Source organism: Engystomops pustulosus, chromosome 3 (genome assembly GCF_040894005.1).
Source record: "Engystomops pustulosus chromosome 3, aEngPut4.maternal, whole genome shotgun sequence".
Classification (NCBI taxonomy): Eukaryota; Metazoa; Chordata; class Amphibia; order Anura; family Leptodactylidae; genus Engystomops; species Engystomops pustulosus.
The window spans coordinates 212,215,441-212,235,938 of NC_092413.1; the positions used below are offsets into that span (position 1 = coordinate 212,215,441).

A 20,498-nucleotide genomic window follows, 5' to 3' on the forward strand; every position below is an offset into this window, starting at 1 on the left:
TCTTATCTGAGACGGTGATAGATAAGAATCCTGCGCAGCAATCATTTCCTTCATAGATTACCGCCAGTGTGTGACATCTGGATTCACAGTATAAATGGTTTTATTACTGTCCTGAAAAGATGACATTTTAATGCCATTTCTACAAAAATAAAGATTGGTTTATTGTTGGAACATTGGAAATGTCCTCGGAGGGAGAGCCGCTCCTTAAGGGAGCCTTCCTTCTTAAATCATACAGTTTTATTTGAGGATGGTTACTCATGGGAGGGGCTGCTTCTGGGACCACCCCTACGGAGCTGTCCTGGCCAATGAGTATCCTTGTAATAGCAGCCACTCTGCAGATCCCTATAGCTGCCTTATGTAGCGGAGTATACTAAATAGTCATTGGGTCTCCAACCCCTACAAAGAGCTTTATGTCTCTTTTAGACTCTTTTTTGGTGTATAAAAGCTGTTTATAGTAAACTATTAAATTATTCATCTCATTAAATGTATTCCTTCCTTCATTATAATAATTCTTTATTTATATAGCGCACACAGATTACGCATCGCTGCACAGAACTTGCCACATCAGTCCCGGTCCCCAGTGTGGCTCACAATCTAATCAACCTACCAGTATGTTCTGGAGTGTGGGAGGAAACCGGAGGACCTGGAGGAAACCCACGCAAAACACGGAGAGAACATACAAACACTTTGCAGATGTTGACCTGGATGGGACTTGAACCCAGGAACCCAGCGCTGCAAGGCTGTAATGCTAACCACTGAGCCACCGTGCTCATTTTATTACATTTAGTTAGTAATTAATACAATAAAGTAAAAAAATAAAATAAAATCCGACAATATGGCACCAGGGGACGGGCTCACGGACCTCCATCTACGAGATGCATTAACCCTTAGAGCACAACCCTTGTACTGTCTATGTGTAAGCGACCTCCATCCTATACACATGGAGGAAGGATATCACATGGAGGTCAGACCCGTCACCCTGAGACATCAATACCCGTCACTCAATGTCCTTCCCATTACTCTGCCGTGATGAAAGGGTCAGAGGTCACATACACTGGGGGTAGGACAGTCTATAGTGATATAGCTAGAGGGAGCTGAGTGATAGGAGAGACAATCAGAGGAGACAGATCTACGAGGGATTAACTATACATACACTTACATACACATTTCTGCAGCCATTTTTCAATGCAGCCAAAGGTAAGATCATGATTTGTAAAGTGCTGCTTTGATAACCCTATATAAAGATTATCCAAAAAGTTATTTTTTTGCTCATTAATGTACACTGCCCCCATCTTCACAGAAACCCCCCACCAGAAATGTTTAATACATTGGCAAAAATATCTACAAGAAAAACCGAACTATCTCATGGTCATAAGTATTCAGACCCGTTGTTGTGACACTCATATTTAACTCACACGCTGTCCATTTCCTTCTGATCCTCCTTGAGATGGTTCTAATCCTTTATTGGAGTCCAGCTGTGTTTAATTAAACTGATTGGATTTGATTAGGAAAGGCGCACAGCTGTCTATATAAGACCTTACATGTCAGAGCACATGAGGTGTAAGGAACTGCCCAAAGAGCTCAGAGACAGGATTGTGGCAAATATCAGACCTGGCTAAGGTTACAGAATAATTTTCAGCACTCAAGGTTCCTAAGAGCACAGTGCCCTCCATAATCCTAAATGGAAGAGGTTTGGGGCGACAAGAGCTATTCCTTGATCTGGCCGTCCACCCAAACTAAGCAATCATGGTGACAGCATCATGCAATGGGGGCAGGGACCACTGGGTGTAATGGAAGGAAAGAGGAGTGCGGAAAAGTAGAGAGATATCCTGGATGAGAACCTCTTCCAGAGTGCTCTGGACCTCAGACTGGGCCGAAGGTTCATCTTCCAACAAGACAATGACCCTAAGCACACAACTATTATTAATATTCTCCATTCAACCTGAGAGAACTGGAAAGGATCTGCAAGGAAGAGGCAGAGGATCCCCAAATCCAGGGGTGAAACTTGTGAAGACTCCTGGCTGCACCAGCTACAAAGCTGCTTCTATCACTGAGCAAAGGGGCCGAGTACTTATCACCGGGGGCCGAGTACTTATCACCGGGGGAGATTTTAGTTTTTCTTGCTAAATAAATTAGCACAAATTTTTACATTTCTGGTTTTTTCTGCCAAGATGGAGGCAGAGTGCAAAATAAAGAGCAAAAAAAATACTTTTTTTTTTATCTTATCGAATGGCTGCAATGAAACAAAGACTTAAAAATTTAAAGGGGTCTGAATACTTTCCGTACCCCCTGTATCTACTCCTGCTCAGTCTCCATAACTATATACACGTGAATGTATCCTGGATAGGCAGAGGTACAAGACCCCGCTATATCTCTCCCCTGAGAACATAAGCCGGATATAAAAATCCAATTGCCGAATCCTTATCTGTCCCAACATCCTGCGGCAAGAAAAAAGCAACGTGCACCTATACACGGCTATAGTTAAAATGTATGTGTATATGATGTGTATATATACCGTGTTTATGTGTATATGCTTTGTGAATAGTGTATATAGTGTGTGTGTGTATATATAAACTGTATGTATATGTAGTCTATATACTGTATGTGTGTATTTATACACACACACGTGTATACTGCATGTATGTGTATATGGTTTATGTATATACCATGTATATACCATGGGTATGTGCGAGTTTATATTCTGTTTAAAAGTGCATATACTGCATGTGTGTGTATATGGTGTGTGCATATACTGCATGTGTGTGTATATGGTGTGTGCATATACTGCATGTGTGTGTATATGGTGTGTGCATATACTGCATGTGTGTGAACCTGGTATGTGTGCATATACTGCATGTGTGTGTATATACTGTATATAAAGTAAATAAGTGGGTCACCTTGCACGGGCGGCTTCAACTGCAAGTCCTAAGAGATTTCCCTGGCCGGTGGCGGCACATTGTGTGATGGCAGCCAGACATCGTTCTGCAGCAGCACTGTCCCGGCTCGCCTTGACCTAACAGAAGAGAAACACATGAAGCTCACTCTCTATAAGCCTTCATCCTTTTATAGACTATGACTCTGTCTAAAATCCCATTCTTATAGTTAGTCAGACAATCACTACCTACCCTATGAATAGGTCAAAACTTCAGTCATTCCCTCGGGGCAAATTTATCAACCTTATCCCTTGGGGCTTGTGTACAATCCATGAAATACAAGGCCCTTCTTCCACTTCTTCTCCAAATGGGTCCTGCAGTGGGTCCATTCAGGCCCAAGGGCAATTCTACACCTGCTCAGACCTGGCGTAGAAATCTTTCCCCCCCGTTGAAGCTTCCTGGCAGATTTATCAGGAAGCCACAACCTGGCTGCAGGATTAGACTACACCAAGCTGGTTTGTAGTCTGTTACCATGGAGACACAACTGTACAAGCAGTTTTTCCATTTTTAAATAGAGAATAAAATGCAAAAAGGACGGATTTTTTTTTTTTAACTAAAAATGAGTTACAAAATGTGACAAAACTTTACAAAATTTAGCAAAGAAACCATTAAGAAAGGAGGGAGAGCTACAATATTAAGGGGGTCAGCTAGCCGATGTCACGAATGTTCAACAAGTATATGAAGAAGTGATATTAAAGGGGACAAAAACTATTTACGGGGTTGTATGAAAATCCAAAACAGTTTCTGTAATATATTAAAAAAACATTTTACTGCAAAACATAAACTCACAAAAGGTAATTATAGTCCCCTTACACTTTGGAGAGTCCGGACTGGGCCGGAGGGAATTTCTTTCTGACCGTAAGATGTTAATTACAAATAAAAACCTGCGCCATTTGTTGTAGATAAGAGGCTGACGAAGGTTGTATTATCCAGCCTCCAAAAACCACCGCCCTAAATAACCGCAATTACGTCCCCATTACTACTGAACGACTCAATAGAAGAGCACGCGCGTCATCGGAAAAACTGAGGGTTCTTCCAAGTCAAATAATAAGTTTATGTAGGGAATGCTGGAGGGAGACACAATGGGGCTCATTTACTAAGGGCACGAATCGCTCATTTTCATTGGGTTTCCCGAAAATGACCATTTTGCTGTCGGAAAACCCGATGGATTCGGAAAAACCGCAGAATTTAAAAAAAATAAAAATGTGTCGCTTGACACGCACTTACATGCACCAGGAAGAGGATGGTGAACTCCGGCGGACCTCGGCGCAGCAGCGACACCTAGTGGATATATCGGGCGCACGACCTTAGCGAATCCCGGCGAGCTCAGAATCAGCGTCGGACAACGCGCCGCGGGATCACGAATGGACCAGGTAAGTAAATCTGCCCCAATGGGTCCCTAATTTTCCGAGAAAATTTTCGGCAAGCAGTAAAAATAACAAATATAAAAAGTATACAATACAATAAAAAAAAGTATAAAAAAATTAGATCTGTCTGGACATATAAAACTTGCTTCAGCTTTGCTACACCACTGAATCCGGCACAAGTTTTATTGGAACCAAGTTAGTGCCTTGCTAGGCCCTTGCACATCGATTTACTGCTCTCCACTCTAGTATTGATCCCAGTCAGTGTCACAGCTGTGCTGAGGCCAAGAGACAATGGGGCAGATATACTTACCCGGTCCATTCGCGATCCAGCGGCGGCTTCTCCGACGCTGATCCGTGTCTTCTGGCGATTCACTAAGGTAGTGCGCCCGATGACCACCAGGTGTCGCTGCTGCGCTGAAGTCCACCGGAGATCACCAAGCTAGGCTGGCTGCAGGTAAGTGCGTGTCAAGCGACACATTGGGGGTCATTTACTAAGGGCCCGATTCGCGTTTTCCCGACGTGTTACCCGAATATTTGCGCCAATTTCCCCTGAATTGCCCCGGGATTTTGGCGCAGGCGATCGGATTGTGGCGCATCGGTGCTGGCGTGCACGCGACGGAAATCGGGTGGCGTGGCTGAACGGAAACCCGACGGATTCGGAAAAACCGCCGCATTTAAAAAACAATGTGTCGCGGAGCCTGCACTTACCTTCACTAGGAATAGGCCGGTGGACTTGAGTGGGTTCCGATGCTCTACAGCGCAGCAGCGCCACCTGGTGGACGTCGGAGGAACTACCTTAATGAATCCCGGCCGGACCCGAATCCACTGCAGAGAACGCGCCGCTGGATCGCGAATGGACCGGGTAAGTAAATCTGCCCCACTTTTTAAAAAAAATAGTGCGATTTTCCCGAATCCGTAGGGTTTTCCGACGGCCATGCCACCGATTTCCGTTGCGTGTATGCCAGCGCTGATGCGCCACAATCCGATCACGTGCGCCAAAAACCCGGGGCAATTCCGGGAAAAACGGTAATATTCGGGAAACAGGTCGGAAAAATGCGATTAGTAAATGACCCCCAATAATGTCAAGCACCAGGGGTCACTAAAGAGAGAAGTCCAAGGTCGGGGCAGGCGGATGTTGGGTATAGAGTGTTGCACAAAATACACACCCCTATGGAAGAATCCCAAAGTAGATAAATTACAGGAGGTGGGAATACGGGCAGACAAGGGGATTCATACGGTCGGACAGATGTTGTCGGGTCGGGTTGTGAAAAGCTTTGAGCAGTTGCCTGAGGAATTGCCTCATAGTATTTGTTTCTTCTTTTTCTGTGTGTTGTAAAATTTAAAAAAATGTTCAATAAAAAGACCGGATTTAAAATTTAAAAAAAAACCAAAAACAAAAAGGCATGGGTGTCACGTGAGGGCATACCGCCACGTAACACAGCAGTTGGTTCAGGCAGATTCCCTTTAAGTGGCCCAGAGGTGCAGGGGGCACAGTGCACAAAGCTACGGAGAGCAGAGAAAAAAATATGTCCTCAAGTACTGGGTCAAAATTAATACTAGGAAGTCGAGAGCACATCAGAGTCAATAGTGATCTGAAAAGGACCGTCACGGTCCTCTGTAGAACCATTCACAGGGGAAGTAACAATAAGCAGGGCACGCGAGGTATAGAGGGCACAACCTGTGGTGGCACTGATAGAACGGACTGCACTCTCCACATCTTAGTGGATCAGTTGGGAATTGCAGAGTTTCAGGCTCCGCCTTCAAGTGTTCTGCAACCATCAAGCGTACTGTGCCACCTCGTGCATCTCTGTAACCATCAAGCACGTGTGCCTCTTGTGAAAAAAAAAAATTAGAAAAATATTCTTATTCACTGCATTCTGTAAGGAGATCTCCATAGGGACCATCAGCGGACATCCTGAGCCTGGGACTGATCGGACTGGACAGATAGAATTACAGATCTTCTTTGCAATTTTAATCAGGATTCTATTAAAAGAAAACAGTAACCAGGGCTCTCCGCCAGCTGATACATAGAAGCAGAGACCACAGGGGATAACATTACCGAGATGAATAGGAGCTCAGAAAATAGGGGCAGAAGATGAGGACAATTACAGACATCACCGTAATCATGGGAAACTCATAAGATTTCCGGCTTCCACTCCAGTAAATGCCGGATCAGAACGTTCACTTGTTCCATCTCCATTACATAAAGAAACCTCTTATATCCAGAAACAATAGATATAAGAAAGCGCAGAGACAAACCTCTTATGTCTGCCGAGAGCAATTATCAGTAATTGTCCTCCTATCACTTGTAAGAAACTGTAAAAATCTAGATTTAAGATACAAGGAAACAGATTTTATGTCTATGGTGATTAATTTTGTGTTTTATGGACCCTTTATATCTGTACACTGTGTATCTAATAAGTCAATTGTGATTTCTATGTACAAGAATATAACTACTATAATACTGCCCCCTATGTACAAGAATATAACTACTATAATACTGCTCCCTATGTACAAGAATATAACTACTATAATACTGCCCCCTATGTACAAGAATATAACTACTATAATACTGCCCCCTATGTAAAAGAATATAACTACTATAATACTGCCCCCTATGTACAAGACTATAACTACTATAATACTGCCCCCTATGTACAGGAATATAACTACTATAATACTGCCCCCTATGTACAAGAATATAACTACTATAATACTGCCTCCTATGTACAAGAATATAACTAATATAATACTGCCCCTATGTACAAGAATATAACTACTATAATACTGCCCCCTATGTACAGGAATATACCTACTATAATACTGCCCCCTATGTACAGGAATATAACTACTATAATACTGCCCCCTGTGTACAGGAATATAACTACTATAATAATGCCCCCTATGTACAGGAATATAACTACTATAATACTGCCCCCTATGTACAGGAATATAACTACTATAATACTGCCCCCTGTGTACAGGAATATAACTACTATAATACTGCCCCCTATGTACAGGAATATAACTACTATAATACTGCCCCCTATGTACAAGAATATAACTACTATAATACTGCCTCCTATGTACAGGAATATAACTACTATAATACTGCCCCTATGTACAGGAATATAACTACTATAATACTGCCCCCTATGTACAGGATTATACCTACTATAATACTGCCCCCTATGTACAGGAATATAACTACTATAATACTGCCCCCTATGTACAGGAATATAACTACTATAATACTGCCCCCTATGTACAAGAATATAACTACTATAATACTGCCCCTTATGTACAGGAATATAACTACTATAATACTGCCCCCTATGTACAAGTATATAACTACTATAATACTGCCCCCTATGTACAAGAATATAACTACTATAATACTGCCCCCTATGTACAAGAATATAACTACTATAATACTGCCTCCTATGTACAAGAATATAACTACTATAATACTGCCCCCTATGTACAAGAATATAACTACTATAATACTGCCCCCTATGTACAGGGATATATCTACTATAATACTGCCCCCTATGTACAAGAATATAACTACTATAATACTGCCCCCTATGTACACGAATATAACTACTATAATACTGCCCCTATGTACAAGAATATAACTACTATAATACTGCCCCCTATGTACAGGGATATAACTACTATAATACTGCCCCCTATGTACAGGAATATAACTACTATAATACTGCCCCTATGTACAAGAATATAACTACTATAATACTGCCCCCTATGTACAGGGATATAACTACTATAATACTGCCCCCTATGTACAGGAATATAACTACTATAATACTGCCCCCTATGTACAAGAATATAACTACTATAATACTGCCCCCATGTACAGGGATATAACTACTATAATACTGCCCTTTGTACAAGAATATAACTACTTTAACACTGCCCCCTATGTACAAGAATATAACTACTATAATACTGCCCCCTATGTACAAGAATATAACTACTATAATACTGCCCCCTATGTACAGGAATATAACTACTATAATACTGCCCCCTATGTACAAGAATATAACTACTATAATACTGCCCTCTATGTACAAGAATATAACTACTATAATACTGCCCCCTATGTACAAGAATATAACTACTATAATACTGCCCCTATGTACAAAAATATAACTACTATAATACTGCCCCTATGTACAAGAATATAACTACTATAATACTGCCCCCATGTACAGGGATATAACTACTATAATACTGCCCCCATGTACAGGGATATAACTACTATAATACTGCCCTTTGTACAAGAATATAACTACTATAACACTGCCCCCTATGTACAAGAATATAACTACTATAATACTGCCCCCTATGTACAAGAATATAACTACTATAATACTGCCCCCTATGTACAGGAATATAACTACTATAATACTGCTCCTATGTACAAGAATATAACTACTATATTACTGCCCCCTATGTACAGGAATATAACTACTATAATACTGCCCCCTATGTACAAGAATATAACTACTATAATACTGTCCCCTATGTACAAGAATATAACTACTATAATACTGTCCCCTATGTACAAGAATATAACTACTATAATACCGTCCCCTATGTACAAGAATATAACTACTATAATACTGCCCCCTATGTACAGGAATATAACTACTATAATACTGCCCCCTATGTACAAGAATATAACTACTATAATACTGCCCCCTATGTACAAGAATATAACTACTATAATACTGCCCCCATGCACAGGGATATAACTACTATAATACTGCCCCTTTGTACAAGAATATAACTACTATAACACTGCCCCCTATGTACAAGAATATAACTACTATAATACTGCCCCCTATGTACAAGAATATAACTACTATAATACTGCCCCCTATGTACAAGAATATAACTACTATAATACTGCCCCCTATGTACAAGAATATAGCTACTATAATACTGCCCCCTATGTACAAGAATATAGCTACTATAATACTGCCCCCTATGTACAAGAATATAACTACTATAATACTGCCCCCTATGTACAGGAATATAACTACTATAATACTGCCCCCTATGTACAAGAATATAACTACTATAATACTGCCCCTATGTACAAGAATATAACTACTATAATACTGCCCCCTATGTACAAGAATATAACTACTATAATACTGCTCCTATGTACAAGAATATAACTACTATAATACTGCCCCCTATGTACAGGAATATAACTACTATAATACTGCCCCCTATGTACAAGAATATAACTGCTATAATACTGCCCCCTATGTACAAGAATATAACTACTATAATACTGCCCTCTATGTACAAGAATATAACTACTATAATACTGCCCCCTATGTACAAGAATATAACTACTATAATACTGCCCCCTATGTACAAGAATATAACTACTATAATACTGCCCCCTATGTACAAGAATATAACTACTATAATACTGCCCCCTATGTACAAGAATATAACTACTATAATACTGCCCCCTATGTACAAGAATATAACTACTATAATACTGCCCTCTATGTACAAGAATATAACTACTATAATACTGCCCCCTATGTACAAGAATATAACTACTATAATACTGCCCCCTATGTACAAGAATATAACTACTATAATACTGCCCCCTATGTACAAGAATATAACTACTATAATACTGCCCCCTATGTACAAGAATATAACTACTATAATACTGCCCCCTATGTACAAGAATATAACTACTATAATACTGCCCTCTATGTACAAGAATATAACTACTATAATACTGCCCCCTATGTACAAGAATATAACTACTATAATACTGCCCCCTATGTACAAGAATATAACTACTATAATACTGCCCCCTATGTACAAGAATATAACTACTATAATACTGCCCCCTATGTACAAGAATATAACTACTATAATACTGCCCCCTATGTACAAGAATATAACTACTATAATACTGCCCCCTATGTACAAGAATATAACTACTATAATACTGCCCCCTATGTACAAGGAAATGTATGACTAAGGTTGGATTATTATGTACTACAGATGATAGGAGTTGTAGGACACCCTCTCTGTGTTCTTACCTTGCTTAGTTTCTCGATCTGTCGGTTTCGCACTGCTGTGTTATCAATAGCGAGAACTTCCACAGTCTCTTCTTTCTCCAGCTGATACTTATTCACACCCACTATTACTTCAGATCCTGTGGATTGAATTGATGTAAAAACTATTAATATTATTCATCCTGAGCCTCCTGGTGCAGAAAATAGAATTACAGGACTACAGTGAAACGGACACTTGGTTTAGAGAATAGATTTCCCCCCGATTTTTAATGTGTTTCCGCCATCTACTGGTCACAATCTATTTATACATATTTTAGGCCCAGAAGAGCTGAAACACAGCACTTGCTTATGTGAATGTGTCATAGGTCAAAGGGTCACAGCTGGTAGAGGGACTAGAGGTCAGAGTCATAGAGGGGAAATCCTATTGTAGACACGGCACATCCAGAGAGGATCGAGCAGTGTCCTGGTGAAAGGGAGATGTCACCATGCAGATATGTCATTGATGTCCGTTGCCCGAGCCTCCCTTTAAGAAGGTCCGTCGCCCGAGCCTCCCTTTAAGAAGGTCCGTCGCCCGAGCCTCCCTTTAAGAAGGTCCGTCGCCCGAGCCTCCCTTTAAGAAGGTCCGTCGCCCGAGCCTCCCTTTAAGAAGGTCCGTCGCCCGAGCCTCCCTTTAAGAAGGTCCGATGCCCGAGCCACCCTTTAAGAACGTCCGATGCCCGAGCCACCCTTTAAGAACGTCCGATGCCCGAGCCACCCTTTAAGAACGTCCGATGCCGGAGCCTCCCTTTAAGAACGTCCGTTGCCCGAGCCTCCCTTTAAGAACGTCCGTTGCCCGAGCCTCCCTTTAAGAACGTCCGATGCCCGAGCCTCCCTTTAAGAACGTCCGATGCCCGAGCCTCCCTTTAAGAACGTCCGATGCCCGAGCCTCCCTTTAAGAACGTCCGATGCCCGAGCCTCCCTTTAAGAACGTCCGATGCCCGAGCCTCCCTTTAAGAACGTCCGATGCCCGAGCCTCCCTTTAAGAACGTCCGATGCCCGAGCCTCCCTTTAAGAACGTCCGATGCCCGAGCCTCCCTTTAAGAACGTCCGATGCCCGAGCCTCCCTTTAAGAACGTCCGATGCCCGAGCCTCCCTTTAAGAACGTCCGATGCCGGAGCCTCCCTTTAAGAACGTCCGATGCCGGAGCCTCCCTTTAAGAACGTCCGATGCCGGAGCCTCCCTTTAAGAACGTCCGTTGCCCGAGCCTCCCTTTAAGAACGTCCGATGCCCGAGCCTCCCTTTAAGAACATCCGATGCCGGAGCCTCCCTTTAAGAACGTCCGATGCCGGAGCCTCCCTTTAAGAACGTCCGATGCCGGAGCCTCCCTTTAAGAACGTCCGTCGCCCGAGCCTCCCTTTAAGAACGTCCGATGCCCGAGCCACCCTTTAAGAACGTCCGATGCTGGAGCCTCCCTTTAAGAACGTCCGTCGTCCGAGCCTCCCTTTAAGAACATCCGTCGCCCGAGCCTCCCTTTAAGAGCCTTCCGATGCCCGAGCCACCCTTTAAGAATTTCGGATGTCGGAGCACCCCTTTAAGCTGATAATGTGTTGGCACACTGTATACTTCCCTTAGAGCGGTCTCATCTCTCACCTGAATCTATCCTGGCTTGTCTCCGGGCCGCACATTCCTCAATCCGCAGTTTGGGGATCCCCTCCGCCACGGCTCGGGCCATGCCCCCCATCTCCTCTATCTCATCGATAAGCTGAGGCAGGACATATGGAGAAGAGAAGACAAGCAAGGGGTTAACACTCCGTGATCTCTGGACCATAAACTAGTAGTGGTCTGAATAGGGACCAAGGCATTTATGGCTTCCCAGTAATACCGACACAGAGTACTTGTACAATACCGTCACACAATGATCTAACACTGTGCAGTATCCAAATCATCCCCCCATAAAGTACTTTATGTAATACCGCCATATGGTGCCCAAATTCTATACATTATACAATAAACAACCACACAAATATATAATACTGCTCTACAGTGCTAAAATAACCAACAGTGTGCAAACCACATAAAGTAATTGTATAACACCAGCACACTATACACTACCCCACCAACACCAGTAAGAAAGGATTATATAACGCCATCATATAACACTGAAAATAATATGCAATGTCTAAGTTATACCCTCAAAGTGTAGAAATAATACCGTCAAATATATAGCATCCCATCCTATACCCGGATAACATACTCATCTAATACTGCCAATAAAAACATCACAAAGTACCGTAGAAATGCCGTCATATAATATATAAAAATACCGTCATATAGTATATAAAAATACCGTCATATAGTATATAAAAATACCGTCATATAGTATATAGAAATACCGTCATATAGTATATAGAAATACCGTCATATAGTATATAGAAATACCGTCATATAATATATAGAAATACCGTCATATAATATATAGAAATACCGTCATATAGTATATAAAAATACCGTCATATAGTATATAAAAATACCGTCATATAGTATATAGAAATACCGTCATATAGTATATAGAAATACCGTCATATAATATATAGAAATACCGTCATATAGTATATAAAAATACCGTCATACAATATATAAAAATACCGTCATATAGTATATAAAAATACCGTCATATAGTATATAGAAATACCGTCATATAGTATATAGAAATACCGTCATATAGTATATAAAAATACCGTCATATAATATATAGAAATACCGTCATATAGTATATAGAAATACCGTCATATAGTATATAGAAATACCGTCATATAATATATAGAAATACCGTCATATAGTATATAAAAATACCGTCATACAATATATAAAAATACCGTCATACAGTATATAAAAATACCGTCATATAGTATATAAAAATACCGTCATATAGTATATAGAAATACCGTCATATAGTATATAAAAATACTGTCATATAATATAAATAGCGTCATATAATACATCAGAATAATACCACCATGAATTCCTTATATGACATTATACCATCATACTGTATACTGGTGACAAAAAAATTAAACATCTAAGTTATTCCCCCATGAAGTGAGATAATAATCCCGTCACATAGTGTCCAAGTACTATAAAGTATGCAATCCCCACATAACATACATACATAATACTGTCATGAAGTGGTTTTATTAAAACATCATATAGTACCCAAAAAATACTGCCATATAATATACAAATAATATACAGTATCCAACTACTACCCCCATGAAGTGATTACATAATACTATCTTATAGTACCCCCAAAAAACCTTCATATAGAATACACAAATTCTAGTGTTTAATACTCGCCTTATTGAATAGTATCATATAGTGCTGAACAAATATACAATTATACAGTCACATAATCCCCAAATACTAAATAGTATCTAATAAATACCCACATAATAAGCTTATACGAAGCCGTATCCAATGGACACCATCATGAAGTGCTTAAAGGGAACCTGTCAGATAAACTAAACCACACTAACATATATTTGTAAACTGCTTTCACACAGCACTACAACTATCCCTATATTGTTCCTCCCCATCCCTTTAAAGTTCCACAGTCCGTTCATAAAGTTGACTCACCAACTATGCATGCGAGTCTGGTCATCGTATTTCCTCGGACCTGAGTCCAGCATATTTCTGTTTTTCCAGCTCAGCCCCACCTCAAGCTAATTCCCTCCTCCCTCATGATTGAGAGAGACGCTGGCTGTGTGTGACTCACTGAAGAGAATCCCTGAGGGAGGAGGGAATGAGTGAGAAGACGTCACACACAGCCAGCGTCTCTCTCGTGAGGTAGTAGAGCAGAGTTCACAAAGCACAACCCGTGTCAGTCAGGAAGCTGGAGGCTGAGCTAGAAGAACATGACTATCCATAGATGGTGAGTCAACTGTATGAACATGGGGAGGAACAATATAGGGATAGTTGTACTGATGTATAATACCAGTTTTAAAATATATGACAGGTTCCCTTTAATAAAATACCGTCATACAGTTCCCAAGTAATAACCTCATAAAATACTTATATAACACAGAGATGACATCATAATGTGCTTAGTGGATTTTTAAATAAATTAATATAGTATCCAAACAGCATAAAGAGCTTGTGTACCGTCATACGAGTCAGATGACTAGGCCGAATTGCCTGTACCGAAAATTGACGCCCCTTACCACTATCCATGGCTGTGATTGGCCAGTAGGTGTCTCGCTGATCAATCATAGCCATGGCTAGTAGTTAGGGGCGTCAATTTGTGGGATTGGCTGCTCAGGTGCCACTGGGTCCGGTTCAGGCAGCCAAACCTGACCATCTCTTATGGTGGTTAAATATTGGATCAACCATGTTACAGCCTCCTAATATTCCCGGTATCCCAGTATCCACCCTCACCTTCAGCGCAGCCTGGTAGACGTCCTCGGTGAGGCACTCCATCATATAGGATCCACCCCAGGGGTCGGCCACCTTGGGAATCCCAGACTCCTCCTGGATGATGATCTGGGTGTTTCGAGCGATCCTAGCGCTCTTGACGGTGGGGAGACCCAAAGCCTCGTCAAAAGAGTTCGTGTGGAGCGACTGAGTGCCCCCGAAAACAGCGGCCATGGCCTCAATCACGGTGCGGATGACATTGTTATATGGGTCCTGCCAACATATCAATAATAATCATGAAATAAAATACCCCCCCCCCCCCTAGTGGTGGCTGCATGCATGACACCCCCGATACAATCATAATTACAATAAAAAATAAATCAATCACTGCCAATACAGTTCTGTTGCATATTTATATATCTCCATGGAAACAGACTACAAACAAACCCTCTGTAGTCAGAACTAGTAGTAATACTGTCAAAAATGTGACTGCAGAGCTGAAGGCTCTGAATGACAACAACTGTATATTTATTATAATTAACTCCATGATGTCAGACAAGACTCCTCTGTCTGTGACTCCTCTTACATCACCGCTCGCTGTGACTAGCTATCCGTCCTCACCTGTTCTGTGAGTGACCACCCTGATGTCTGACAGTGCGCCCGCAGTAACAGAGACTTCTTATCCTTGGGCTGGAAGTTCTTCTCTATGAGATGTGCCCACAGTCTGCGTCCTGCTCTCATTTTAGCGATTTCCATGTAGAAATTCATCCCAATACCCCAGAAGAAAGACAACCTGAGAGGTGCAGATCCAAGAGTCAGTGTCAATAGCTGCACTCACTATTCTGCTGCTGGTGCAGTCACTGTGTACATACATGACATTACTTATCCTGTACTGATCCTGAGTTACATCCTGTATTATACTCCAGAGCTGCACTCACTATTCTGCTGCTGGTGCAGTCACTGTGTACATACATGACATTACTTATCCTGTACTGATCCTGAGTTACATCCTGTATTATACCCCAGAGCTGCACTCACTATTCTGCTGCTGGTGCAGTCACTGTGTACATACATGACATTACTTATCCTGTACTGATCCTGAGTTACATCCTGTATCCAGAGCTGCACTCACTATTCTGCTGTTGGTGCAGTCACTGTACATACATGACATTACTGATCCTGTACTGATCCTGAGTTACATCCTGTATTATACCCCAGAGCTGCACTCACTATTCTGCTGCTGGTGCAGTCACTGTGCACATACATGACATTACTTATCCTGTACTGATCCCGAGTTACATCCTGTATTATACTCCAGAGCTGCACTCACTATTCTGCTGCTGGTGCAGTCACTGTGTACATACATGACATTACTTATCCTGTACTGATCCAGAGTTACATCCAGTATTATACTCCAGAGCTGCACTCACTATTCTGCTGTTGGTGCAGTCACTGTACATACATGACATTACTGATCCTGTACTGATCCTGAGTTACATCCTGTATTATACCCCAGAGCTGCACTCACTATTCTGCTGCTGGTGCAGTCACTGTGTACATACATGACATTACGTATCCTGTACTGATCCTGAGTTACATCCTGTATTATACCCCAGAGCTGCACTCACTATTCTGCTGCTGGTGCAGTCACTGTGCACATACATGACATTACTTATCCTGTACTGATCCCGAGTTACATCCTGTATTATACTCCAGAGCTGCACTCACTATTCTGCTGCTGGTGCAGTCACTGTGTACATACATGACATTACTTATCCTGTACTGATCCAGAGTTACATCCTGTATTATACTCCAGAGCTGCACTCACTATTCTGCTGCTGGTGCAGTCACTGTGTACATACATGACATTACTTATCTTGTACTAATCCTGAGGTTACATCCAGAGCTGCACTCACTACTCACCTAGGGGCAAATTCATCAATGGTGAGCCCGGCTTTCAGTCCTGTTCTACAATACTCCAGACCATCAGCTACAGTATACGCCAGCTCCAGTACAGCATCGGCTCCGGCTTCCTGCATGTGGTACCCACTGATGGAGATGGAGTTAAATTTTGGCATGTGCTAGAAACAGATGAAACAGGGGTGGTAATGTAAGAAGTAATTCAGACACAGAGGGGCACATTTACTTACCCGGTCCATTCGCGATCCAGCGGCGCGTTCACTGCGGTGGATTCGGGTCTTCTGGCGATTCACTAAGGCAGTTCCTCCGCCGTCCACCAGGTGTCGCTGTTGCGCTGAAGTCCGCCGAGGCCCGCCGGAGTTCACGATGCTATACTTGGTGAAGATAAGCGCGTGTCCCGCGACACTTTTTTTAAAAAAAAATGCGTCGGTTTCTCCGAATCCGTCAGGTTTTCGTTCGGCCACGCCCCCGATTCCCGTCGCAATACAGGAAAAAAAAACAAAACAAAAAAAAAAAAACGGTGCAAATCGGAAATATTCGGGTAACACGTCGGTTAAACGCGAATTGGGCCCTTAGTGAATGACCCCCAGAGCATAGTCGGCGCTGTTATGCCTCTTAGATGAGACTCAAGTACCCCAGTGTGTCATAAGAAAAAGCCAATAAATTACAAATAATAACACACCCCCAACAAATTTACATATTAAAAAAAAAAACATAATATTACCATATTTATAAGATGTAAGCTATAAATTAAAAAAAACATATGGTCCCCGAAATGGTACAAAATAAAATGTGACCACATCCAGCAAAAAACAAGCCCAAAGACACGGCATTGATGCTCATATAAAAGAATTCTCAGAACATAACATCACATAAACAAATCTTACCAAATTACCTTTGTAATCATACTTCAACGTAATTCAACATAAGCCCAAATATTTTAGAGCTTGGAGTCAATTCCCCTCAGAAAGAGTAAATTATAGTTGAGTATGATTTAAATTTTGCTCTAAAAAGAGAAAATATGACTAATTCCACAAAAAACAAGCCCTAAAACGCCTACAATTACATAGAAGTAAAAAAACTAAAAGTTATCAAAGCTGCAATACCATGCACAACCACTGTCGAGGAGTGGCGCTATTTTTCGGAAAAAAGAAAAAAATTTTTATTAGTAACCGTTGTCCTCACCTGTGATGTGTACTGGAAAATATCGGCAATGATTCTCATGGACGGCTCTGGGGGGAATATATAGGTGTTCCTGACCATGAACTCCTTCAGTATGTCGTTCTGTATGGTCCCGGTCAGCTTCTCCTGAGGACAGCCCTGCTCCTGCCCCGTCACAATGAACATAGCCAGGATGGGGATGACCGCGCCATTCATGGTCATTGACACGGACATCTTCTCCAGAGGAATTCCATCGAAAAGCATCTTGGTGTCTTCTACAGTATCAATGGCCACGCCGGCCATGCCCACGTCTCCGTGCACCCGAGGGTTGTCAGAGTCGTAACCTCGATGGGTGGCGAGGTCAAAAGCCACGGATAATCCCTGCTGGCCGGCTGAAAGCGGAGGAAATCTTATGAAGAGCGCATGACTGGTAACTATGGGACCTCACAGCAAAAAGTAAGACCCCATCCCACAAAGGTCACCATGATCATAAAGCTTAAAAAAAAAAAAAAACTCTCCTCCCACCAGAAAACCGACCAGGAGTGGTCCTCTTGCCATCAGCAGGAGGGCAAATCCTACAGAAATGTAACGAGATTGTAGTAAACTCTGATCCCAGCCATTAAACCCCTTACATGCCGTGGTCAATAGTAACCAGGGCACTGAGGGGTTGTCAATTGTCACAGCAGTCAGGAGCCTTACGTAGACCTGCAATGGATATATGGCTATTATTGTTGGGTGTGCCATAGATCGGTATTTTAATTATCAAGTCCCTGGAGACACAAAAGGGCTTGTTTTTGGTGGTGGGGGTCAGGTTTTTATTGTACACACCCCTAGTACAAAACCAATCAAAAGCTAATCTATAAAATCATAACGTACTCACACCCCCATCTATTTTCTTAAAAATAGACAACTCTTACTCCATCATACTACTGCCCGCCTACTATACAGGCGGTCCCCTACTTAAGAACACTCGACTTACAGACGACCCCTAGTTACAAACGGACCTCTGGATATTGGTAATTTATTGTACTTTAGTCCTAGGCTACAATAATCAGCTGTAACAGGTATCACAGGCGTCTGTAATGAAGCTTTATTATTAATCCTGATTCTTATGACAACCCAACATTTTTAAAATCCAATTGTCACAGAGACCAAAAAAGTTCGGGCTGGGATTACAATGATAAAATATACAGTTCCGATTTGCATACAAATTCAACTTAAGAACAAACCTACAGACCCTATCTTGTATGTAACCCGGGGACTGCCTGTACTCATAAGCGCCTTCATGCCATTTTGCACCAAAAGTCAAAAGTTTGACCCTTACCCTTTATGTTGTCTCTATAGAACTTGTTGCTCTCCTCCACGGTGCTGAACCCTGCGTACTGCCGGATGGTCCAGGGTCGGTGTGTGTACATGGTGGGGTAGGGGCCCCGGGTGAAGGGATTGACCCCTGGCAGCTCCTCGGGTAGGTCGCTCGTGTCCCGCTTGGTGTAGAGAGGCTTTATCACGATGCCCTCGGGCGTGTGCCATCGCAGGCTCTCCGGATCTTTCCCTTTCAGCTGTTTCTTGGCCAGGGCGGCCCATTCCGGGTGTAAGGTTTGGTTCCTCCGTGTAGGGGGGAGGCTGCCGCTGCTGGGCCGGAGGAGGGTGGGCCCGGGGCACTGGTTCCCGCAGATCTTCCCCCGCAGCAGATGCTGCACTCTCGCCCTCAGCATGATACGAAGATGAACAGAAGTCCGAACAGTCGGAGCTGGAAACGTAACGGAGGAGATGTCAGTATTAACCTCTTCAGGATCAGGACAGACAGTAAGAAATCTGGGAATTCTCTGATACAACACAGGGTCAGAGATGGACCTGCCCTTTAACACTTTGTAGATAATGATATTCCCCTCACCCCCTGATTCCGGACATTTACAGTCTTTCCAGTTACTTCTCCACTGTTCATACAACATGCACCCCATATCCCGGACACGGACCCCCGCACACCTCACCTGCAGCAGCAGCTGGACACATAGACGGTCCTGGGGTCCCGGGGGCAGTCTGATCCCAGAGACATAGAGAGGCAGTGTAGAAGAGGGTCACTAACCATCAGTGGAAGGCAGTAATGCAGGGCAGCGCGGAGCCTGGCATCACTACTACAGACAGATGCTGTAAGGAAGGGGCGGGGGACACATGACCCATTCATTTAAAGGGAACCTGTCAGTAAGATTGTGTAAAGTGCAGCCAGTGTTATGTATTGTACCTAGAGAGAACATCACATCTTTGTGTGTGTTGTTAGTAGCAGAGAGGACTGTGAAAAATGGATTTTTGTTGCCGGATTGTAGCTTGTCCTCACACTGCTGTGCTCTTTTCTCTCTGCATGTTCCTCAGCCCTGGGTTACTGATACACAGTAGTATTGCTTTATTCATCCTGCATTATACTCCTAGCATCATGGAGAGGCTGTGGAGCCTCTCAGTACAGAGCGCTGGCGGCACAGCAGTGTGAGGACACACCCTCATTCATAAATGCATTACTAGACAGCTCCCCAGGGCTGTTACTATCTGATCCCTTTAAAGGGGCTGCCTCAGAAAGGTGACGTGAAAAGACCGTGAACACTGCCATACATAGTGCACAGGTTGTCCTTGGTATGATCCTCAGCCGTGCCTGGTGT

The 20,498-nt window shown here is 42.5% G+C and overlaps 1 protein-coding gene across 2 annotated transcripts in view; it reads right to left on the bottom strand.

Annotated features, from left to right (window-relative positions):
- MMUT (methylmalonyl-CoA mutase) overlaps window positions 1-20,498 on the bottom strand; it is a 47,777-nt gene that overhangs the window by 26,427 nt on the left and 852 nt on the right. The window contains exons 1-9 of one of the 2 annotated variants that reach the window (XM_072143741.1): window positions 19,839-19,964; window positions 19,172-19,597; window positions 17,872-18,239; window positions 16,690-16,847; window positions 15,388-15,559; window positions 14,791-15,039; window positions 12,010-12,121; window positions 10,405-10,520; window positions 2,898-3,013 (exon numbers count right to left, since the gene is read on the bottom strand). In XM_072143741.1, coding sequence (XP_071999842.1) covers window positions 2,898-3,013; window positions 10,405-10,520; window positions 12,010-12,121; window positions 14,791-15,039; window positions 15,388-15,559; window positions 16,690-16,847; window positions 17,872-18,239; window positions 19,172-19,597; window positions 19,839-19,860 — 1,739 coding nt within the window. In that variant the 5' untranslated portion in view covers window positions 19,861-19,964. Of the gene's footprint in view, window positions 1-2,897; window positions 3,014-10,404; window positions 10,521-12,009; window positions 12,122-14,790; window positions 15,040-15,387; window positions 15,560-16,689; window positions 16,848-17,871; window positions 18,240-19,171; window positions 19,598-19,838; window positions 19,965-20,498 lie in introns of those variants that run through there. The other variant, XM_072143742.1, reaches the window with a different exon arrangement.